Here is a 17,314-nt window from a genome sequence, read left to right on the forward strand (position 1 = left end):
GATGCTCATTCCACATTCCTGCCAGCTGCATAAAGGAAACTTTGTACGAAGAAAACAGCTACCGGTGCTTAGAGATAATAGAAAGTGGAAGCTGGAAGTTCGGCTCCATTTACAAGCAGACAGAAAACTCATTCAAGACAGGATATTTCACAATGGAAATCACCCAAACCTTTTTAGAAACACAAAGCCCATGTTGCACAAACCCCAAAACTTCAAAAACATAGAACCATATAAGAAGTCCCCCTCTTATCCAGTTTGTTGTTCAGCTGACCCAGAAACGAACTTCTGAATGTCACTTCACTTCTGCAAGCAAAAACTTCCCTCCAGCAGCTGCTTCTTGGCTTCTCAATTTAAAGCAACGGCGTCTTGATTTTTTTTCTCTTCTTTCTCAAGTGAACCCTGATTTTTTTCCTTCTAGCCGATCAGCTGGGAGTCGGGAGGCAGCGACTAGATTGGGGGTGGTGCCAGGCAGAGGTGGTATTTACCGGTTCTCCAAACTACTCAAAATTTCCACTACCAGTTCTTGCAGATCGGGGAGTGCAGTGGGGGCATCAGACCTCCTCCCAGCCTTGGGACACGGCAGGTTTCTCTGTTTCTTTGAGAAATATTCCTTTCCCAATCAGAGTCTGCTTGAGCCACAAAATCCACTTCCCTCCCTGCCTAGGATCAGCTGAATTCCTCCATTCAGACAACAGGAAAAAGGGAGTTTGCACAGAACCTCTGGGTCAGCCTCCATTCTTCAACAGAGGGTCCCACTCACTCTGCAAAGCCAAATTCTCCCTCAGTTCCTGGATACCTCCAGACATCGCTCGGCTGAGCTCACAGCAGGGCCAGGGCGGCTGAGAAATTGAGACGGAAGGGACCACAAACCTTTCCAGCCACAAGAGACACTTGGACACAGACTGTGGTCTGACAGAAGCTCCTATGGTGGCCTTTATGTGGCAGTGGGAAGGGTTATGGGATCAATCTCACAACACTCACTCTATAGGGCTGCCCCATCTCTTGTCCCTGGTGGCAGATGGAAGATTGTCAATCCCACTCCTGACACCAGTTTCTGTGGAATCAAACCAGGAGCCAAAAAACCCAATCATCCAGGCTCACTGCAGTTGTTATTTATTCAGTGACCACTGGACGAAGTTCTCCCCAGAAAATAGTGAGAGGAAATCTTACAGACAGAAAGATGCACTCATATTTATACATTCCAGGAAAGGAGGACAAAATGACAACCATACATATGCATATTTCATTTAATAGATGATGTGAGCATGAATATTTGCAATTAGGGAGACTCAAGTTACCTCCCCAGCCTTGTATTGTTGCTACCCGCAAGAAAGAATTATTGTGTAAACAAAAAGAAACCTCTCAGTTGCGTTGCCACAGCAGTTTGGGTGAAATGTACTGAGAAATGAGGGCATCAACGTTGCTCCATACATTCCTTCTCTATTTCTGTCTTGCTAACATGCTCCCATTTCTCCAAGAAATTTGTCTCCTCACAAACTTCCACACACCCTTTATTTATTTCAAGAAAAATAGTTGGCACACTCATGCATGGAGAAGAGCTTGTACCATTTTCTATGTTTGGACTGTGGAAAATGTTAAAAGTTGAAATTCCTCAGTCTCACATTTACATATTTTTTCTGGCTATAAGCTGCTCCTTTGTGAAGAATTCAATAATTTCCAAATTTGAAACATATACATATGATTTTCTTTGACTCCTGCATACTATCTAAATGGAAAGAATATCTCCTTTCAAATAAAAGAATTGTTAACAATTCTTCCAATATCACATTTGTGTTATATCTCATGTTTTTACATTTGTTCTGGCTGTGAGCTGCTCCTTTGTGTTGAGCTCTGGCCTCAGAAGGATAATGTAGCACTTGGGGATGAAGATGCAGCCCAGCAGACCAGCACTGGAGGCCAGGATGGAGAAGACCTGCACAGCCACCATGTATTTCCCTTTGGTGCTCAGGTAGGTGGGCACAAAAGTCACCCAGACACTGCAGAAGACCAGCATGCTGAAGGTGATCAGCTTGGCTTCGTTGAAGGCCCCAGGCAGATTCCTGGCCAGGAAAGCCACCGTGAAGCAGATGGCAGCCAGGAAGCCCATGTAGCTGAGGGTGACGTAGAACATGACAACGGCCCCTTCGTTGCATTGCAGGATGATCTCTCCAGGCTGGGAGTGGAGGTCAGAATCAGGGAAGGAGGGAGAAACTCCCAGCCGGATGGAGCAAATGACAGTTTGGCCAGCAGAACAAGAAAGGATGATGGAGTTGGCCAAGCTCTTCCCCAACCATCTCTTCACTCGGTTTCCTGGTTTTGTGGCCAGGAAGGCCAGCACCACCGTGATGGTTTTGGCCAAGAGAGAAGAAACGGCCACTGAGAAGATGATGCTAAAAACCGTTTGTCGGAGAAGGCAGGTGGCTTTCCTTGGTTGACCAATGAAGAGAGAAGGAGACAAGAAGCAAAGCAGGAGGGAGACCAGGAGGATGTAGGAGAGGTCCCGGTTGTTGGCTTTGACAAGGGGAGTTTCTCGGTATATAATAAAGATGATTAAAACAAGGTCTGTGATTAAGAACAAGAATAGGGCAAAAGAGACCAGGATGATGCCCAGATGTTCTTCATAAGACAGGAAGGTTATGACTTTGGGGATACATTCGACTCTGGCTTCATTTGGGTATTTATCATCTGGACACTTGGTGCATTTTTCCATATCTGACAAAGCAAAAAAGCAATATTTCTTTAATATTCTGTCCTTTTCTCTTGCAAGAAAAACCTTCTTTGGATGACAACTGATACCACAGACATTTTCCAAGAAATATTTCTTAACTATTTCATTAAAAAGAGCATAAGAAGGATATTTTTTTTTTCTTTAAAAATGTAGCTAGGTATATGAAGTTGAGGGAAGTCCTAGGATGTTAATTATTTGTGTAATGTGTAGAATCTTCATAGGAACCTACATTATTAGAGGTTAATAATGAATCATATAATGTTTTTAGGCAAACATCCTGAGTCCTGCTACATGGCAGTTAATATCCTGGACTTGGAGGATACCTACAGTACCCTGTAACATCTGGAAGCAATATGGAATTAAGGAGAAACTTCCTATCAGTGAGAGCAATTAACCAGTGGAACAGCTGGCCTCCAGAAGTTGTGGGTGCTTCAACATTGGAGGTTTTTAAGAAGAGACTGGACAGTCACTTGTCTGAAATGGTATAAGGTCTCCTGCTTGAACAGGAAGTAGGATTAAAAGACCTCCAAAGTTCCTTCTACTCTATTCTGATTGATTGATTGATTGATCTATATGGCAGACTATTTGTGTAATGAATTCCCCCCATAACTATCCACAGCACCAGATTATGGACCAGTGACACCTTCTCAGTGATCCTCAAGGGAGGCCGATAAACAATGAATTGCAAGGTCTTTCAGAAGGTGGACCTGAAACAATTCATCTAGTTCCAAAGATCTCAGATGTTCTTAGAAAATTAAATTTAGCAACACATATCCAAACTAAAAAGCAGAAGAGATATTTCCTCTGCTGTTAGTAAAGCTTGCTCAGTCGGCCACCCCCTCCACCCATCTCTTTCCCAGCCCCTCCTTCCAAGTCTTTTTGATTTACTTCCTTTTAGATGAGAAATAGTGCACGTTAAAAATTTATTTATTTATTTATTTATTTATTTGTTTAAATTTCTATACCGCCCTTCTCCAAATAGGACTCAGGGCGGTGCACAGCCTAAGTAAAAACAAAGCATACAAAATTTAAAAAACAGTATTAAAATAATTAGATATTCTGGCCGTAAATTAAAACAACCCAATTTAAAACCAATTTAAAATTTAGCTCAAGCCAGCCCAGCTAGTTGAAATAAATAAGTTTTCAGGGCCCGACGAAAAATCCGGAGGTCTGTTATTATACGTAACTCCGGGGGAAGGTTATTCCAGAGGGTGGGTGCCGTCACAGAGAAGGCTCTCCCCCTGGGGGTCGCCAGCCGACATTGTCTGGCGGACGGCACCCTGAGGAGGCCAACTCTGTGCGAGCGTACTGGCCGGTGGGAGGCTATTGGTGGCAGTAGGCGGTCTCGTAAGTACCCCGGCCCTAAGCCATGGAGCGCTTTAAAGGTGGTCACCAACACCTTGAAGCGCACCCGGAAGACTACCGGGAGCCAGTGCAGCTCGCGCAGGAGAGGTGAGCTTCTATCTGTCTTTCAACTTGCACTTTCATGAAAAGGTTCTGGAGGGATCCAGGTCCACAAAGTCTCCCATTTTCCTCGGTGTGACCCACCTTCCTGAGTGGAGAAGGTCCCCTCCGGACAAGAAACGCAGTCATAGCAGCAAACTGGCTCTCCTTCTCGAGCCCTCTTGACAAATCCAGGATGGCAACTTTGAACACATTTGGACTGAGGCAGGGACTGAGCAGAAAAACAAGGAATGCCAAAGAAAATATGTTAGGACTCTCTGTCCATGGAAAACGGAGGTAGAAACGGATGGAGACAAGTAACCTCTGGTCTTGACTGAGGTACATATGAAATCTCTGACTCCTTCCAAAGATGTGTAGGAGATGTGACCCTGGCAGGTTTTTTCTTTAGTTCCTCCCTTTTGCTTCTGGCATTTAACACTGCAATAAAGGACTTTTCTATTTAATGTAGTCTAGAGGGATGGAATTGAAAAAAGATTTAAATATGATGATATATTCTTATTAAAACTGATAATAAAGTTGACTGTAAAAGATTTAGGAAACTTCTTTCCATTAGATTTTATAATATGAAATTAAACTGTGATGAAGAAAGAAACCTCTGACCAGTAAGATCTTAAAAGATTTTCCTAAAACATGGCAAAGCCACTCCACTTAAGTTCCGTCTGTTGAAGAACTTCCATGAGATGACACCACCTGGCATGGGAGGCCAACCACCCTGGAGACTCTAGGCTTTGCCCACTTGAAATGGGACCTCAGGCTTTGGAAAACAGAGAAAAGACACCAACATTTCTCTCACCTTATTAAAGAACTTTAGCCATGAAAGAGCACCTCCTCTGATAGTAAATCTCTGTCTTTTAAAATACGCCAGAGTCTCTTCCATGACATCCTCCATGGAGAGAACCAAGAAGCTGTCAATTCTCAGATCTGCTGTCATCTCTCCATTTTGGTCCAAGTACAGATTTCTGTCAGAAATATTGAGAAACTCGTTCTTCTCCAGAAAGGGATGAAACTAGAATGGGAACATCCAGGAATTTGAAAAACAGAGAACTTTGTTTCTTATCCCACATTGAATCTTTCTTCTACAATTGTCTGATCTCCAAATATGCTTAATTAGGATACAAATACTGTTATCACCTTCATAAGTGAATGAAAAAGTTTGAGAAAAATTTGTCAATCATTTACTGACAAAATATAGAAAAAGTATATAATTGATACAATTGGTCAAATATAGGGAACATTCTAGAGCAGATGACAAATAAAATGAACAGGAAAAAAAAGATGATTCATAAACTCTTTGAAAACAACAGTTGATTCCCAGAAAGCATGGGTTGATCAAGAAGAAAGTTGTCAGGCTAATCTTCTCCCTGGTCATTCTGACAGAAAACACCTCCAGATGTGCCAATTCTACTTGATTTTAATGCGACATTAACAACATTTTGCAGATTTCAAAGAACAAATCTCCCACCAACTCTTTTCTCAGCCTGAAAAGTTAGCCGGGATCCTTTCTGAGTTTCTTTCTCTCCCATTATGCAGCTGTAGGATTCTCCCCTCTTCTCTGATCCTTCCTTAGGCAGCCTCTCTTCCCCTCATCCCAAAAGTCATTCTCACACATCATCACACTTCCTAAATAGATTATGGGAACTCTGGTGACATAACTGGATTTCAGTAAAGGACTCACAAACAATTGTGTGATGTGATTAGAAACCTGAGAGGTGGATAATAACTGGATAAAAACTGTCTTCCAAATGATACTCAAATAGTTTTTAGGAGCAGGAGAAGAGGGAAAGAAAGTAAGAAGGAGGGAGGAGAGGGAGAGGGAGAGGGAAGAGACTGAGAAGAAAGATTGCTGTATAACAAAAAAGAGGAAATGGAAGAAAGGCAACCCTAAACACACATATGAAGATAAAGAAGAAATCATTAAAAAAATAAAAGAGAATAGATGTGAACAAACAGAAAAATTAGAATTTGAGAGCAAATGAAGATGTTGTTTATATAAATAAATATAGAAATATTGAGATATGAATTAAAGAAAAAATAGGGAAGGAAGATTTTAGCAAAAATTGTAATTGAGTAAAATGTGTTTGAACTTGAAAAACTGAATAAGATAAAATAAGGCCAATATTCTGTTCAAAAAAAGATGTGGGTGAATGCGGGGGGGGGGGGAATCAATAAAACTTGATTTTAAAAAAATGATACTCAAATAGTTTTTAACCCTTTTTAATCTTTCCTAGGAAACCTGAAGGTGATGGATAACAATTTGCCATTGGTCATCAATTTTTCTATGTTGTCATTAATACGGTAATTAATACGATCTTAGAGTAAGCTAATTTGATGTGATTTAAAGAATATAAAGTCTTTCAACTTACAAGCCTTTTTTGAAACTTCATTTAAAAAGTTTGATAAAATAACAATGCTTTCAAATCAACTTAAAGACGATAATCAGAAGCAATCTACAATTGTTGAATCGGATGGATTGGATGGATGGAAGGACTGGAACTGAATCTGCTTCTGGCATCCCTGAAGGAGGAGTCTGGTTTGAAGGGAGGCTGCTTGGAGAGGGCTGGAGAGGCCATGGACCCTGAAGACTCAAAGTGGGCAGAACGGATGACTGAAGAAATGGATTCTTTCAAGAAGATTGAGGGAGATTGGGGAATGGACTTGTCATACTTAACTGGAAAACAAGTCTTAAGAGTTGTTGTGTTTCAATTTACAGGAGGTCCTGTGACTTTGGGGAATGGAAAGCAGTTTAGTTTAGTTTATTTAGTTTAGTTTATTTGATTTGTATACTGCCCTACTCCCGAAGGACTCAGGGCGGTGAACAGCCAACAATAAAATACATAAATACACAAAATTTAAAAAACCCGATAAAATCAAATTAAACTTTTTGGCCCAGACAAATTAAAATACCCCAATAATTTAAAAACAGATTAAAATTTACATATTTAAAAAGGGAAGAGATGAGGCCAAGCCCGCTTGATGGAATAAAAAGGTCTTCACAGCACGGCGGAAGGAGCGCAGATCCGGGATCCTCCGTATCTCCGGGGGGAGCTCATTCCAAAGGGCAGGTGCCCCCACAGACAAGGCTCTCCCACTGGGGGCCGCCAGTCGACACTGTTTGACTAACAGCACCCTGAGGAGTCCCTCTCTATGAGAGCGTACTGGCCGGTGGGAGGCTATTGGTGGTAGTAGGCGGTCCCGTAAATAACCAGGCCCTAAGCCATGGAGCGCTTTAAAGGTGGTAACCAAAACCTTGAAGCGCACCCGGAAGACCACCGGGAGCCAGTGCAGCTCGCGCAGGAGAGGTGTTACATGGGAGCGCCATGTTGCTCCCATTACCACCTGCGCGGCCGCACTCTGCGCCAGTTGGAGCCTCCGGGTGCTCCTCAAGGGGAGCCCCATGTAGAGAGCATTACAATAGTCCAGGCGGGAGGTGACGAGGGCATGAGTGACCGTGCGTAACGAGTCCCGATCCAGAAAGGGACGCAACTGGCGAATCAGGCGGAACTGATAAAAAATCCTCCCGGTCACGGCCGTCAAGTGCTCTTCTAAAGACAGCCGTGAATCCAGGAGGACGCCCAAGTTACGAGCCCTCTCCGTGGGGGCCAATGATTCGCCCCCAATAGTCAGTGATGGCGTCAACTGGCTATATCGGGACGTCGGAAACCACAGCCACTCGGTCTTGGATGGGTTGAGCCTGAGCCTGTTCCTCCCCATCCAGATCCGTACGGCCTCCAGGCACCGGGACATCACTTCAAGGGCATCGTTGAGGTGATCCGGGGTGGAGATGTACAGCTGGGTGTCATCAGCGTACTGATGGTACTCCACCTCGAAACCACGGATGATCTCGCCCAGCGGCTTCACATAAATGTTGAACAGGAGAGGTGAGAGGACCGACCCTTGCGGCACCCCACATATGAAGGGCCTCGGGGTCGACCTCTGTCCCCCTGTCAACACAGACTGCGACCGGTCAGAGAGAAAGGAGGAGAACCACTGCAACACAGTGCCTCCCACCCCTAACTCTTCCAACCGGTGCAGCATGATACCATGGTCGATGGTATCAAAAGCCGCTGAGAGATCTAACAGGACCAGGAGAGAGGAGCACCCCCTGTCCTGAGCCCTCCAGAGATCATCAACCAACGTGACCAGTGCCGTTTCCGTGCTGTACCCGGGCCTGAAGCCCGACTGGAACGGATCCAGATACGTCGTTTCATCCAGGTGCTGGGGGAGCTGTTGCGCAACCACACTCTCAACAACCTTGGCCACAAAACGAAGGTTGGAGACCGGACGATAATTTACCAACATTGCCGGGTCCAGGGAAGGCTTCTTGAGGAGAGGCCTCACCACCGCCTCTTTCAAGGCGGCAGGAAAGACACCCTCACCCAGCGAAGCATTTATAATCCCCTGGAACCAGCCTCATGTCACCTCCCGAGAAGCCAGCACTAACCAGGAGGGACACGGGTCCAATAAACAAGTGGTCGCGTTCAGTCTACCCAGAATCCTGTCCACGTCCTCAGGGGTCACAGGATCAAACTCATCCCAGATAACATTCTCAAGACCTGCCCCAGTCCCTCCCCCTGAGACTATCCAGTCGGAGTTGTTGGGAAAGATCCTTATTAAAATGTTAAGGAAATGCATTATTATTATTAAGAATCAAACAAGAATCAAACTGTATGGTCTGAAGCCAGACTCCCTTTTCTCTCAGCCTTTGGAGGAGATGGAAGCAGCCGGTTTGATCGAGACACCTGGTCATCCGGAGACGGCCTCTGTCCCTCACATGGAGCGTCGCTGGAGAGGTTCCAGCTGCCTCTTTGCTGGCTGTTAGTTAATGCTGCCTATCTCCTATTTATATTTGATTCTCACTCTTTGCATTTCCTCAGTTTCTCCATGCCCTTTTCTCCCAATGAAACACCCAGATCCACCCCAGGCTCCCTTTCACTGGAGGAGAAGAGGGAGGTTTAGCTGCCTGTTGAGCTGCACACAGATCCACCTGCAGTGGGGACAGAACAAAGGGGAAATTCCACCATGCTCATCACAAACCCACAAATACAGGAATTCATTTTAAAAAAGAATACAACATTTTCTCTATTTACATTTAGCAGTGTGTAATATCAAAATGCCATGGTATCTATTCTTTGGAACCATTATTCCCTGAGTAATTGAATTGGCCAGATTTGTTGAGATGGTTCCCCTCCTTCTCCTCTGGATTCCTCCTCCAAAGGATCTAAGATTAATGGATCCATATAGGGACCCCCATACCTGCCATGGCTGCAGCCTTGGAGACCCCAAGATCTTTTCTCCCTCCTTCCTTCCCCTCCTCCTCGATCTGGAGGAATAAGCAGCATTCAAGGCCTGGGCCAGAGTCTTCATGAGACTGTAATATTGATACTCATTTTGGATCCTTATCCTGTTCCATTTCCATTGGGTCTCCAGTGGGGCTTTCTGGGTGCATCTTCTGCGGCCTTTGACAGAAAAGACTTTCTTTGAAAGAAAACAGCGGAAATAAGAATCTTCAGACTGATCTTTCAGAAAGAAAAGGGGTTCAAAGGCAGAATCTTTTGGCCTTTTTTCCCCCAGATAACCAAAGTTCCAAATACTATGGATGTATTTGAGAAGTCTACGATTGTTCATTGGATACCGTAGAAAATTTGTGAAGATCCAGACTTTCCCTTCAATGGGTCCTGTCAGACGCATAAATGTTAAATGGAAAGGAAGGATTCTGTTCCAAATGGACTCATATTCTATGAAGTGAACAAAGACGTTGACTTGTCTCCACTTAGAGAGGGAATCTCTGAGGGCTGTTGTGTATCCAGTTGTTGAGGACAGTTGTGATATAACAACACAAATTCCACTCCTGACAAGCACAGGAGGAAAAATCCTCATGAAATTCTCTCCATTTTCTGTGTCTGAAGCAAAGAGGCCAATCAGGGTCCATCTGAAATGGAGGAGCAGGTGGACAATTGCTGGGTACTGGAATCCTTCTTTTGGGAACAGTTGGTAGAAAAAGGGGAATTTCCTTTTATAACTCAGAGCCTCTGAAGCAGTTTTAAGAGTGATCTGAAAAAACAATGAAGAATGCTGTGTTATATTTGGGGTCAGATCAAGTCCAAAATATTAGATTTTAATAAATCCAACCTGGTTCTCCTAAATGTATTAGAATAGTTTGTTAATCAGACATTGTTTAAAATATTAAAGACAGAATATTAGCAAGATTGTATCATAATAATGGAAAATAATAAACAAATTAAAAAACAATAAAAATGTAAATCATATTACTGTATTCCACCCCTACAATTTACCACAATTAGATTAACACATGCAAATGCCAACTGGAGTATTCTATTCCAATAAAGGGCCTATTATAATTTTCAAGGATTGCTGCATCTTTTTTTGCTTCTATATCCCAGATTCTTTCTGGAGGAAATTTTTTAACTTCTTTCTCCAATTATACAAGAAAAAAGCAGACCTCAAAGCCTAATAAGATTTCTCAGTTGCATAATCCAAGTTTCGTCTTTCATTGAAGTTTTGTCTGTTCCAACAGCCACAATTTTCAGAGTCTCTCAGTTTCCATAGATTACATTTTATGCCAATGCCCATATTTTCTGAATTTAGACAAAGCAGAAATTGTGTAAATTCCCAAATCAGCTCTGAGGGCAGCAGCTGGAGTCCTTTTACCCACCCCAAGATACTCTTCAGAGGCTGAGATTGGGTTGGTTCTGCTGGTGGTTTCTCTCTGGAGCCCCAAACATAAGATTGATGGAAGAACATGGGGGAAAACTGGGCCTCAGATACTTTAATAATTGGGGCTGAGGAAGCTGGAGAGCTTTCAGGTTTTCATTTAAACACCACTTTCACTCCTGCCCTTTCTCTAACTGAGCTCCTTGGATGATGAGGGAGCCAAGATTCAGGCTCAGAGAAAACAACCCCAGGTAAGGAAAGGTGTTACTTGCTCTAATGGCTGACCATCTATGGCTATGATGTCATTTCCCAAAGACCATAACTTTTGAACTTGCTTTATAAATTATCAGATAATTATTAAGACAAAACAATTCAAGTCTATACAATCCAATGTGTAAGTATGATAATATCACATTATCTGTATAAATCAGTGGATTCCAACAGGAATTTAGCAGGCTAAACATGTGTACCTATAACAGAACTTATAACTAAATAAAAAGGTTGGGAGGGACCTTGGAGGTCCTCTAGTCCGACCCCCTGTTCAAGCAGTAAACCAGACATAATAGCAGTAACTGTGAGAGGGAGCCTGGAGTCTTAGTGGACAACCAATTAAATATGAGTGAAGAGTGTGCAGCGGCAGCCAAAAAAGCCAATGCAATCCTAAATTGCATTAACAGAGGGATACAATCAAGATCAAGAGAGGGACTAATACCACCCTATAAAGCCTTAGTAAGACCACACCTAGATTCCTGCATCCAGTTTTGGTCACCACACTATAAAAAAGATGTTGAGACTCTAGAAAAAGTGTAGAGAAGAGCAACTAAGAGGATTAGGGGACTGGAGGCTAAAACATACAATGAAGGGTTGCAGGAACTGGGCATGGCTGGTCTAGTGAAGAGAAGGACCAGGGGAGACATGATAGCAGTCTTCCAATACTTGAGGGGCTGCCACAGAGAGTAGGGGGTCAAGCTGTTTTCCAAAGCACACAAAGGCCGGAGAAGGAATAATGGATGGAAACTGAACAAGGAGAGATTCAACCTGGAAATAAAGAGATAAAGTTGCCTTCAGAAGTTGTGGGAGCTTCATCACTGGAAGCTTTCAAGAAGAGACTGGACCGTCATCTGTCGGAAATGGTGTAGGGTCTGCTTGGACTAGATGACCTACAAGGTCCCTTCCAACTCTGTTAATCTGTATCTATCTATACTATTCAAGACAAGTGGCTGTCCAGTCTCTTCTTAAAAGCCTCCAGTGATGGACCCCCCACAATTTCTGAAGGGGAGACGTTCCATTCCTCACCATTAGGAAATTTCTCCTTAGTTCTAGGTTGTTTCTCTCCTTGATTAGTTTCCATCCATTGTTTCTTGTCTTGCCTTCTAGTACTTTGGAAAATAGGTGGACCTCCTCTTCTCTGTGGCAGCCCCCCAAATATTGGGACATTGTTATTATTTCACCCCTCATCCTTTTCACTAGAGTAGACATACTGAATTCCTGCAACTGTTCCTCATATGTTTTAGTCCCCAGGCCCTTTAATCATCTTAGTTCCTCTTTTCTGCACTCTTTCCAGAGTCTCTACATCTTCTTTATAATATGGTGACCAAAAGTGGATGCACTATTCAAAGTATGGTCTTGCCAAGTCATTATAAAGCGGTACCAATACTTCATGTGATCTTGATTTTTTCCCTCTGTTAGTGCAACCTAGGACTGAATTAGCTTTTTTAGCTGCTGCTGGCTCATATTTAAGTGATTGTCCACTTAGACTCCAAGATCCCTCTCACAGTTACTGCTATTGAGCCAGGTTTCACTGTTGATCTGTTTTTTGACCCTGCATTAGTCCTAGTAAGTCATTCATATCTATACTGAATAAAAAGGGTTCAGATGTGCATCTTTCCCTTCCTCCTTGGTAAGCATAGATCCTTCTTCTCATGTCTCCATTGAGCCCAAACCTCCCTCTCAAACAAGGGCTTGGATCAGGGCCAACAGGCTGAGCTCCATTTTGAGGGCAAAACATTTTCTCCATCATATTTCTCTGTTTATTGAATCAAATGCTGCACTAACATCTAGAAAGCAGCAAACCTTGTTTTACCTCACTGATATAGATTAGATATTTCAGGACAAATTTGTTGCCAATATTAGATTATTAATTTATGCATTATTTTTTACAAAATCTACAAAGCATTTAACTCTACCTAAAACCTTCTGCTTCTTCTGCAAAGAATGCATTTTTCTCAAGTTTAACTAAGAGGATCATGGCATAAATTTTAGCCAGAATATCTCCTTGTCTATTTGGCCTATAACTGCTGGAGTAATTTTTATTCCACATTTTAGATAGGTAAAATGCTACTATTGCCAACTTCAGTCCGACTAGATAGGGCAGGCATTATTTATATGTGAAAATGAAGATGCCAATAGAGGCCCCAACAACCAGGGATATTTTTTGATCAGTTAAATAGTTGGTAGAATGTCTTCTCCAGGGAATGTATTGCTTGCATTTCAGGCCTTTTATGATTAATCTCAACATGAACATAATGGGGTAAAATATTGACATTTTTGCTAATATGCAGAAAAGCAGCTCTTGAATTCCATGGAGAAGACATGATTGCATCTATTGCTCACCCACCACCACCCACCCCTCACTTTACCAGGTTGAGAAAAACACACACAAACCTGTGGGACTTTGTAGGTGCCTCCTAATGTTGACATCTGGATGGAGATGTCCCTCTCGGCTCCATCAATAAGAGCCAGGAGGTTCTCCTTCCTTCCACAGCCGTAGTTGGGGACATTGGCTTCTCCAGTGGAGAGCATGTCCAGCAAGGCCTCTGAAGTGTGGTAAGTGCTCATATAGCTGTTATGGATGTTGTAGCCCAGTGTGAGATTGTGCAAGAGATGGGAATTCTTGTTGACTACTTCAATGTTGAAAAGGTATATTATGCAATACAAACATTTGTAAGAAGTCCTATTGAAAAAAAAGTCATTATAATCAACAACCACAACAAATACTTTTGTTATATATAATATATATAATCCTCCACAAGCCTACTGAGCATTAAACCAACATTGATCCAAAAGCAATGATCAGTTACACAAATATGGAAATGGGCTGAGGTACAACTACAACTGATTCCACCACTACTTTAAATAAAATTCATTATTCAAGTGATAAATTAAGGATTGAACTGAGAGCGGAAAATAATCTGGAGTCCTTTCACCATTTTTTGAGACTCATTTTTGGATTTGAGTCTCTTTCACAAAATCAGACTAAAGAGAGAAGCCATGGAAATCAAAATCATTCAGGAAATTAGACATATTCTCCAATATAGGAAGAAATGAAAAATAAAAAACTGAAAGGAAGGAGAGTATTAGAATGGAGGGAGTGCAACTCCATCACCCTGAATGACTTACGGATCATGGAAAAGAAACTGAAGAGAAGGAGCCACGTTGAAAAGCAACTTTCTATGCAATCTTTCCTCTCCACTGGTGACTATACTGATTAGATGGTCTCCTGGTCTGTAGTAGCTCCATGGACTTTTTCCATCCTGGTTCTCCAAACTCAGCGGGCATTTCATTCTCAGCTTCCCAGAGACTGGATGGGACAAAAGCAGCATCAGAAGCAGAAGCAGGAGGTCCATAATTCATGGGGTGAATCAATGAATCCCTTTCCTGTTTCTAAAGAAGAAGTAGAAGAATTCAAAGGAGTCTCACAAGGTGGAATATGATCCAGTTGCTTTCCTGATTCAAACACAGAGAAACACTCAGCTTCACCTGGAAAGGAGGGAGACGTGCATTCAAGAGCACAGACTCTGCCTGTCCCAAACCATCATTTTTCTCTGCCCAAAGTCTCCCCTGGAGGATTCGGCCAAAGAGCAGAGCTGAAACTTTTATCACAGTTCTCCCTCTCAGGAGGGATCCCTGGATAATTCAAGTAGTTCTTGCAGTCAAAGATTGTTGGGAAATTCTCTGGAGGGAAATGAAAGGGAAATAATCCCCATGTGATTCATAATAACAGGGGCAGAGATGGAATTAAATCGGTCATCTAGAATTGAGAGGTTTGGTAGTTCCATGCTTGAAAGTGGCCCCCGAGGGAATACACGGCACCTGTGGCTGAAGAAATAAATAAATCTGATATTTGTTTGCATAGTGATGAAAGACAAATCTCTGGGGGCGAGTTAATGCCAGAGTATGTCACAGATCTGAAATATCTGCCAGCTGAGTTGGAACCAAAATTTACTTATGTTGAAAGCTAATGCTCAAGGGCATCACACAAAAGAGCTGATGCAATAGTGTGGCCAGTTTCTAAGAACAAAATCAGCTTTAATGAAAAAGTAGAGCTAAAAAAATCACATCCACATATAAACAGAGAGAGAGAGAGAGAGAGAGAGAGAGAGAGAGAGCTAAGTTATACGAGATGGAGAAATCAAGGCTGCCTCTCACTGGAAGGAAGGGAGGGAGGGACTCTCATGTTCACCTGCAAAGATGAAAAAGCTGATCTGCAAAATCCAACTTCCATCTTCAGAGACCTGGGAATGCAGAAGCCCATATCCCATGTTCCTCTGCCACCCTTTCCCATGCAGAGGCCAGGCAAGGGGGCTCTTGCAGGGATGCCAGACAGGACTCTGCCCGGCTGAGTGGGGAGCCCCTCTTGGGAGAAGGAAGCTGGGGAGCCTGGTGGTGGGGAAGGGAAGCAGATCTGCAAAATCTCCCTCCAGGTTCCATCTTCTGAGTCCTGGAAATGGGGGAACCCAAGTCACATGTTGCACTTCCACCTCTTTCCATGCATGGGGCACCCAGTGGAAAGCAAAGCCCAGACCCACAGAGAAGGCCCAGGATGGCCAGGAAGGAGGAGGGGATCTGGAGCATTCCTGGGAAGAGACGAACCTGGTTTATGGGTCCCAGGGTTGAATGTTGTAGGGACGCAGCCCCCAGGGTTTCTCCAGCCTCACTTGGGCTCTGTGTCTTTCCAGGAGAGGCTCCTGTGGGGGAGAAGCCATGCAGGGCTGGGTCTGGGGTTGCCCTGGGGGAAAAGGCAGCCGGCCTCACCCTGGAGGGGACCTGCGGGAGTGCAAGGCCAGGTACTGGCACCTGGGGGCTCAGTGGGCTGAGATGTTCAGCCAGTTCCAGACCATGATGCTGTCCCACTGGAACAAGGTCCTCCGGCTCTTTGCCACCAGCAGCCCTTCCCTCCAGCCTTTGCCCAATGCCCCACATCAGGAGGCTGAAGCAGACCCCAAGTTGGAATTTCTGCCCCCCTCCGACCCACACAAAAAGACCTGGAAGGGGACTTCTCTTGGTAATTTATTTCATATCTAGTATATACTCGATACGTCTCATCAATACCATCAAACATTTTTTCTTTAGTAATTTCTAACACTTCGGACAAGATTTCTGTCATTTTTTGCGCCAAATTTTCTCCTTTTTCTTCTTCCACATTTTTAAATCTTAGGTAGAATTCTGATTTATCCATCTCCCAACCTAATCCGCTCTTGTCACGCTCAACCTCTTCGAATCTGCTATCCATATCTCTAATTTTTTAATCTCTTTGTTCCTCCTTTTCTTCAATTTTTCCAAGTCTGTCCTCATATTTCTTCATCATCTGTTGTATATTCTCCACTTTTCCATCTGTTTCCCCTGTTCTTTGTTCAATGTTCAATGTTCTCTATTTTTAGTTTTATATCTTGTATTCCTTGTAGAATCATCTGCATTGTATCCTTGTCTTTTTCATGTTCCTTATCTTTTTCCTGCTGCAACATTGCCTGTATTGATCGTTGTCCTCCCACTGGTGATGAAGAGGGGGTCGATCCAGCAGAGCTGACAGCTGCTGCTTTTTTACTCATTTCTATAGATATTCCAAATCAAGGCAGTAAAATAAAAAAATAAAAAAATAGAAGTGCTAGATAGAACTATTTTGAAGATGCTAATAAACCAGGCAGGTGGCTAGCATATAAATTGAAAAGAGAGAGAGAATCAAGGAAAGTAACACAATTATTAGATGAATATGGACAAATGAGATTTGGGAATGATGAGAAGAAAAATATTATACAAGACTATTATAAAAACTATACAGAGGAAGAAAGTGTTAAACAATATTTACAGAAGGCGAATTTACCCCAGATTTCAAAAGATACTGAGATGATGTTAGAAGGAAATATAATGATGATGGAACTGACTGAAGCACTTAAAAAACAAAAGATTGGGAAGGCGCCAGGTCCAGATGGATTGCCTGCGGAGTATTATAAGACTCTTCAGGAAACACTGAGTCTCCCATTACTAGAAGTTATGAATGAAGTAATGTTAAAGAAGGAAATACCCAAAACATGGTTAGAAGCAGGGGTGAAATCTAAATTTTTTTGCTACCGGTTCTGTAGGCGTGGCTTAATTAGTGGGCGGGGCTTGGTGGTAAGGTGACTGGGTGGGTGTGGCCAAGTCAATGTCACTTCTTTGCCTTTTTTAACTTAC

The 17,314-nt window shown here is 43.0% G+C and overlaps 1 protein-coding gene across 1 annotated transcript; it reads right to left on the reverse strand.

The window, feature by feature from the left end:
* Window positions 1-1,855: 1,855 nt before the first annotated feature.
* LOC139326228 (vomeronasal type-2 receptor 26-like) lies at window positions 1,856-16,376 on the reverse strand (the record flags this gene model as incomplete). Its single annotated transcript, XM_070956385.1, has 4 exons — window positions 16,183-16,376; window positions 13,529-13,817; window positions 4,277-4,403; window positions 1,856-2,712 (listed from the first exon to the last, which is right to left on the reverse strand). Coding segments are annotated over exons 1-4 (1,467 nt in total), but the record flags the coding sequence as incomplete, so codon positions are not given.
* Window positions 16,377-17,314: the final 938 nt, after the last annotated feature.

Source organism: Pituophis catenifer, unplaced genomic scaffold (assembly GCF_029215685.1).
Source record: "Pituophis catenifer annectens isolate HBS135680 unplaced genomic scaffold, rPitCat1.0.hap2 SCAF_19, whole genome shotgun sequence".
Taxonomy (NCBI): Eukaryota; Metazoa; Chordata; class Lepidosauria; order Squamata; family Colubridae; genus Pituophis; species Pituophis catenifer.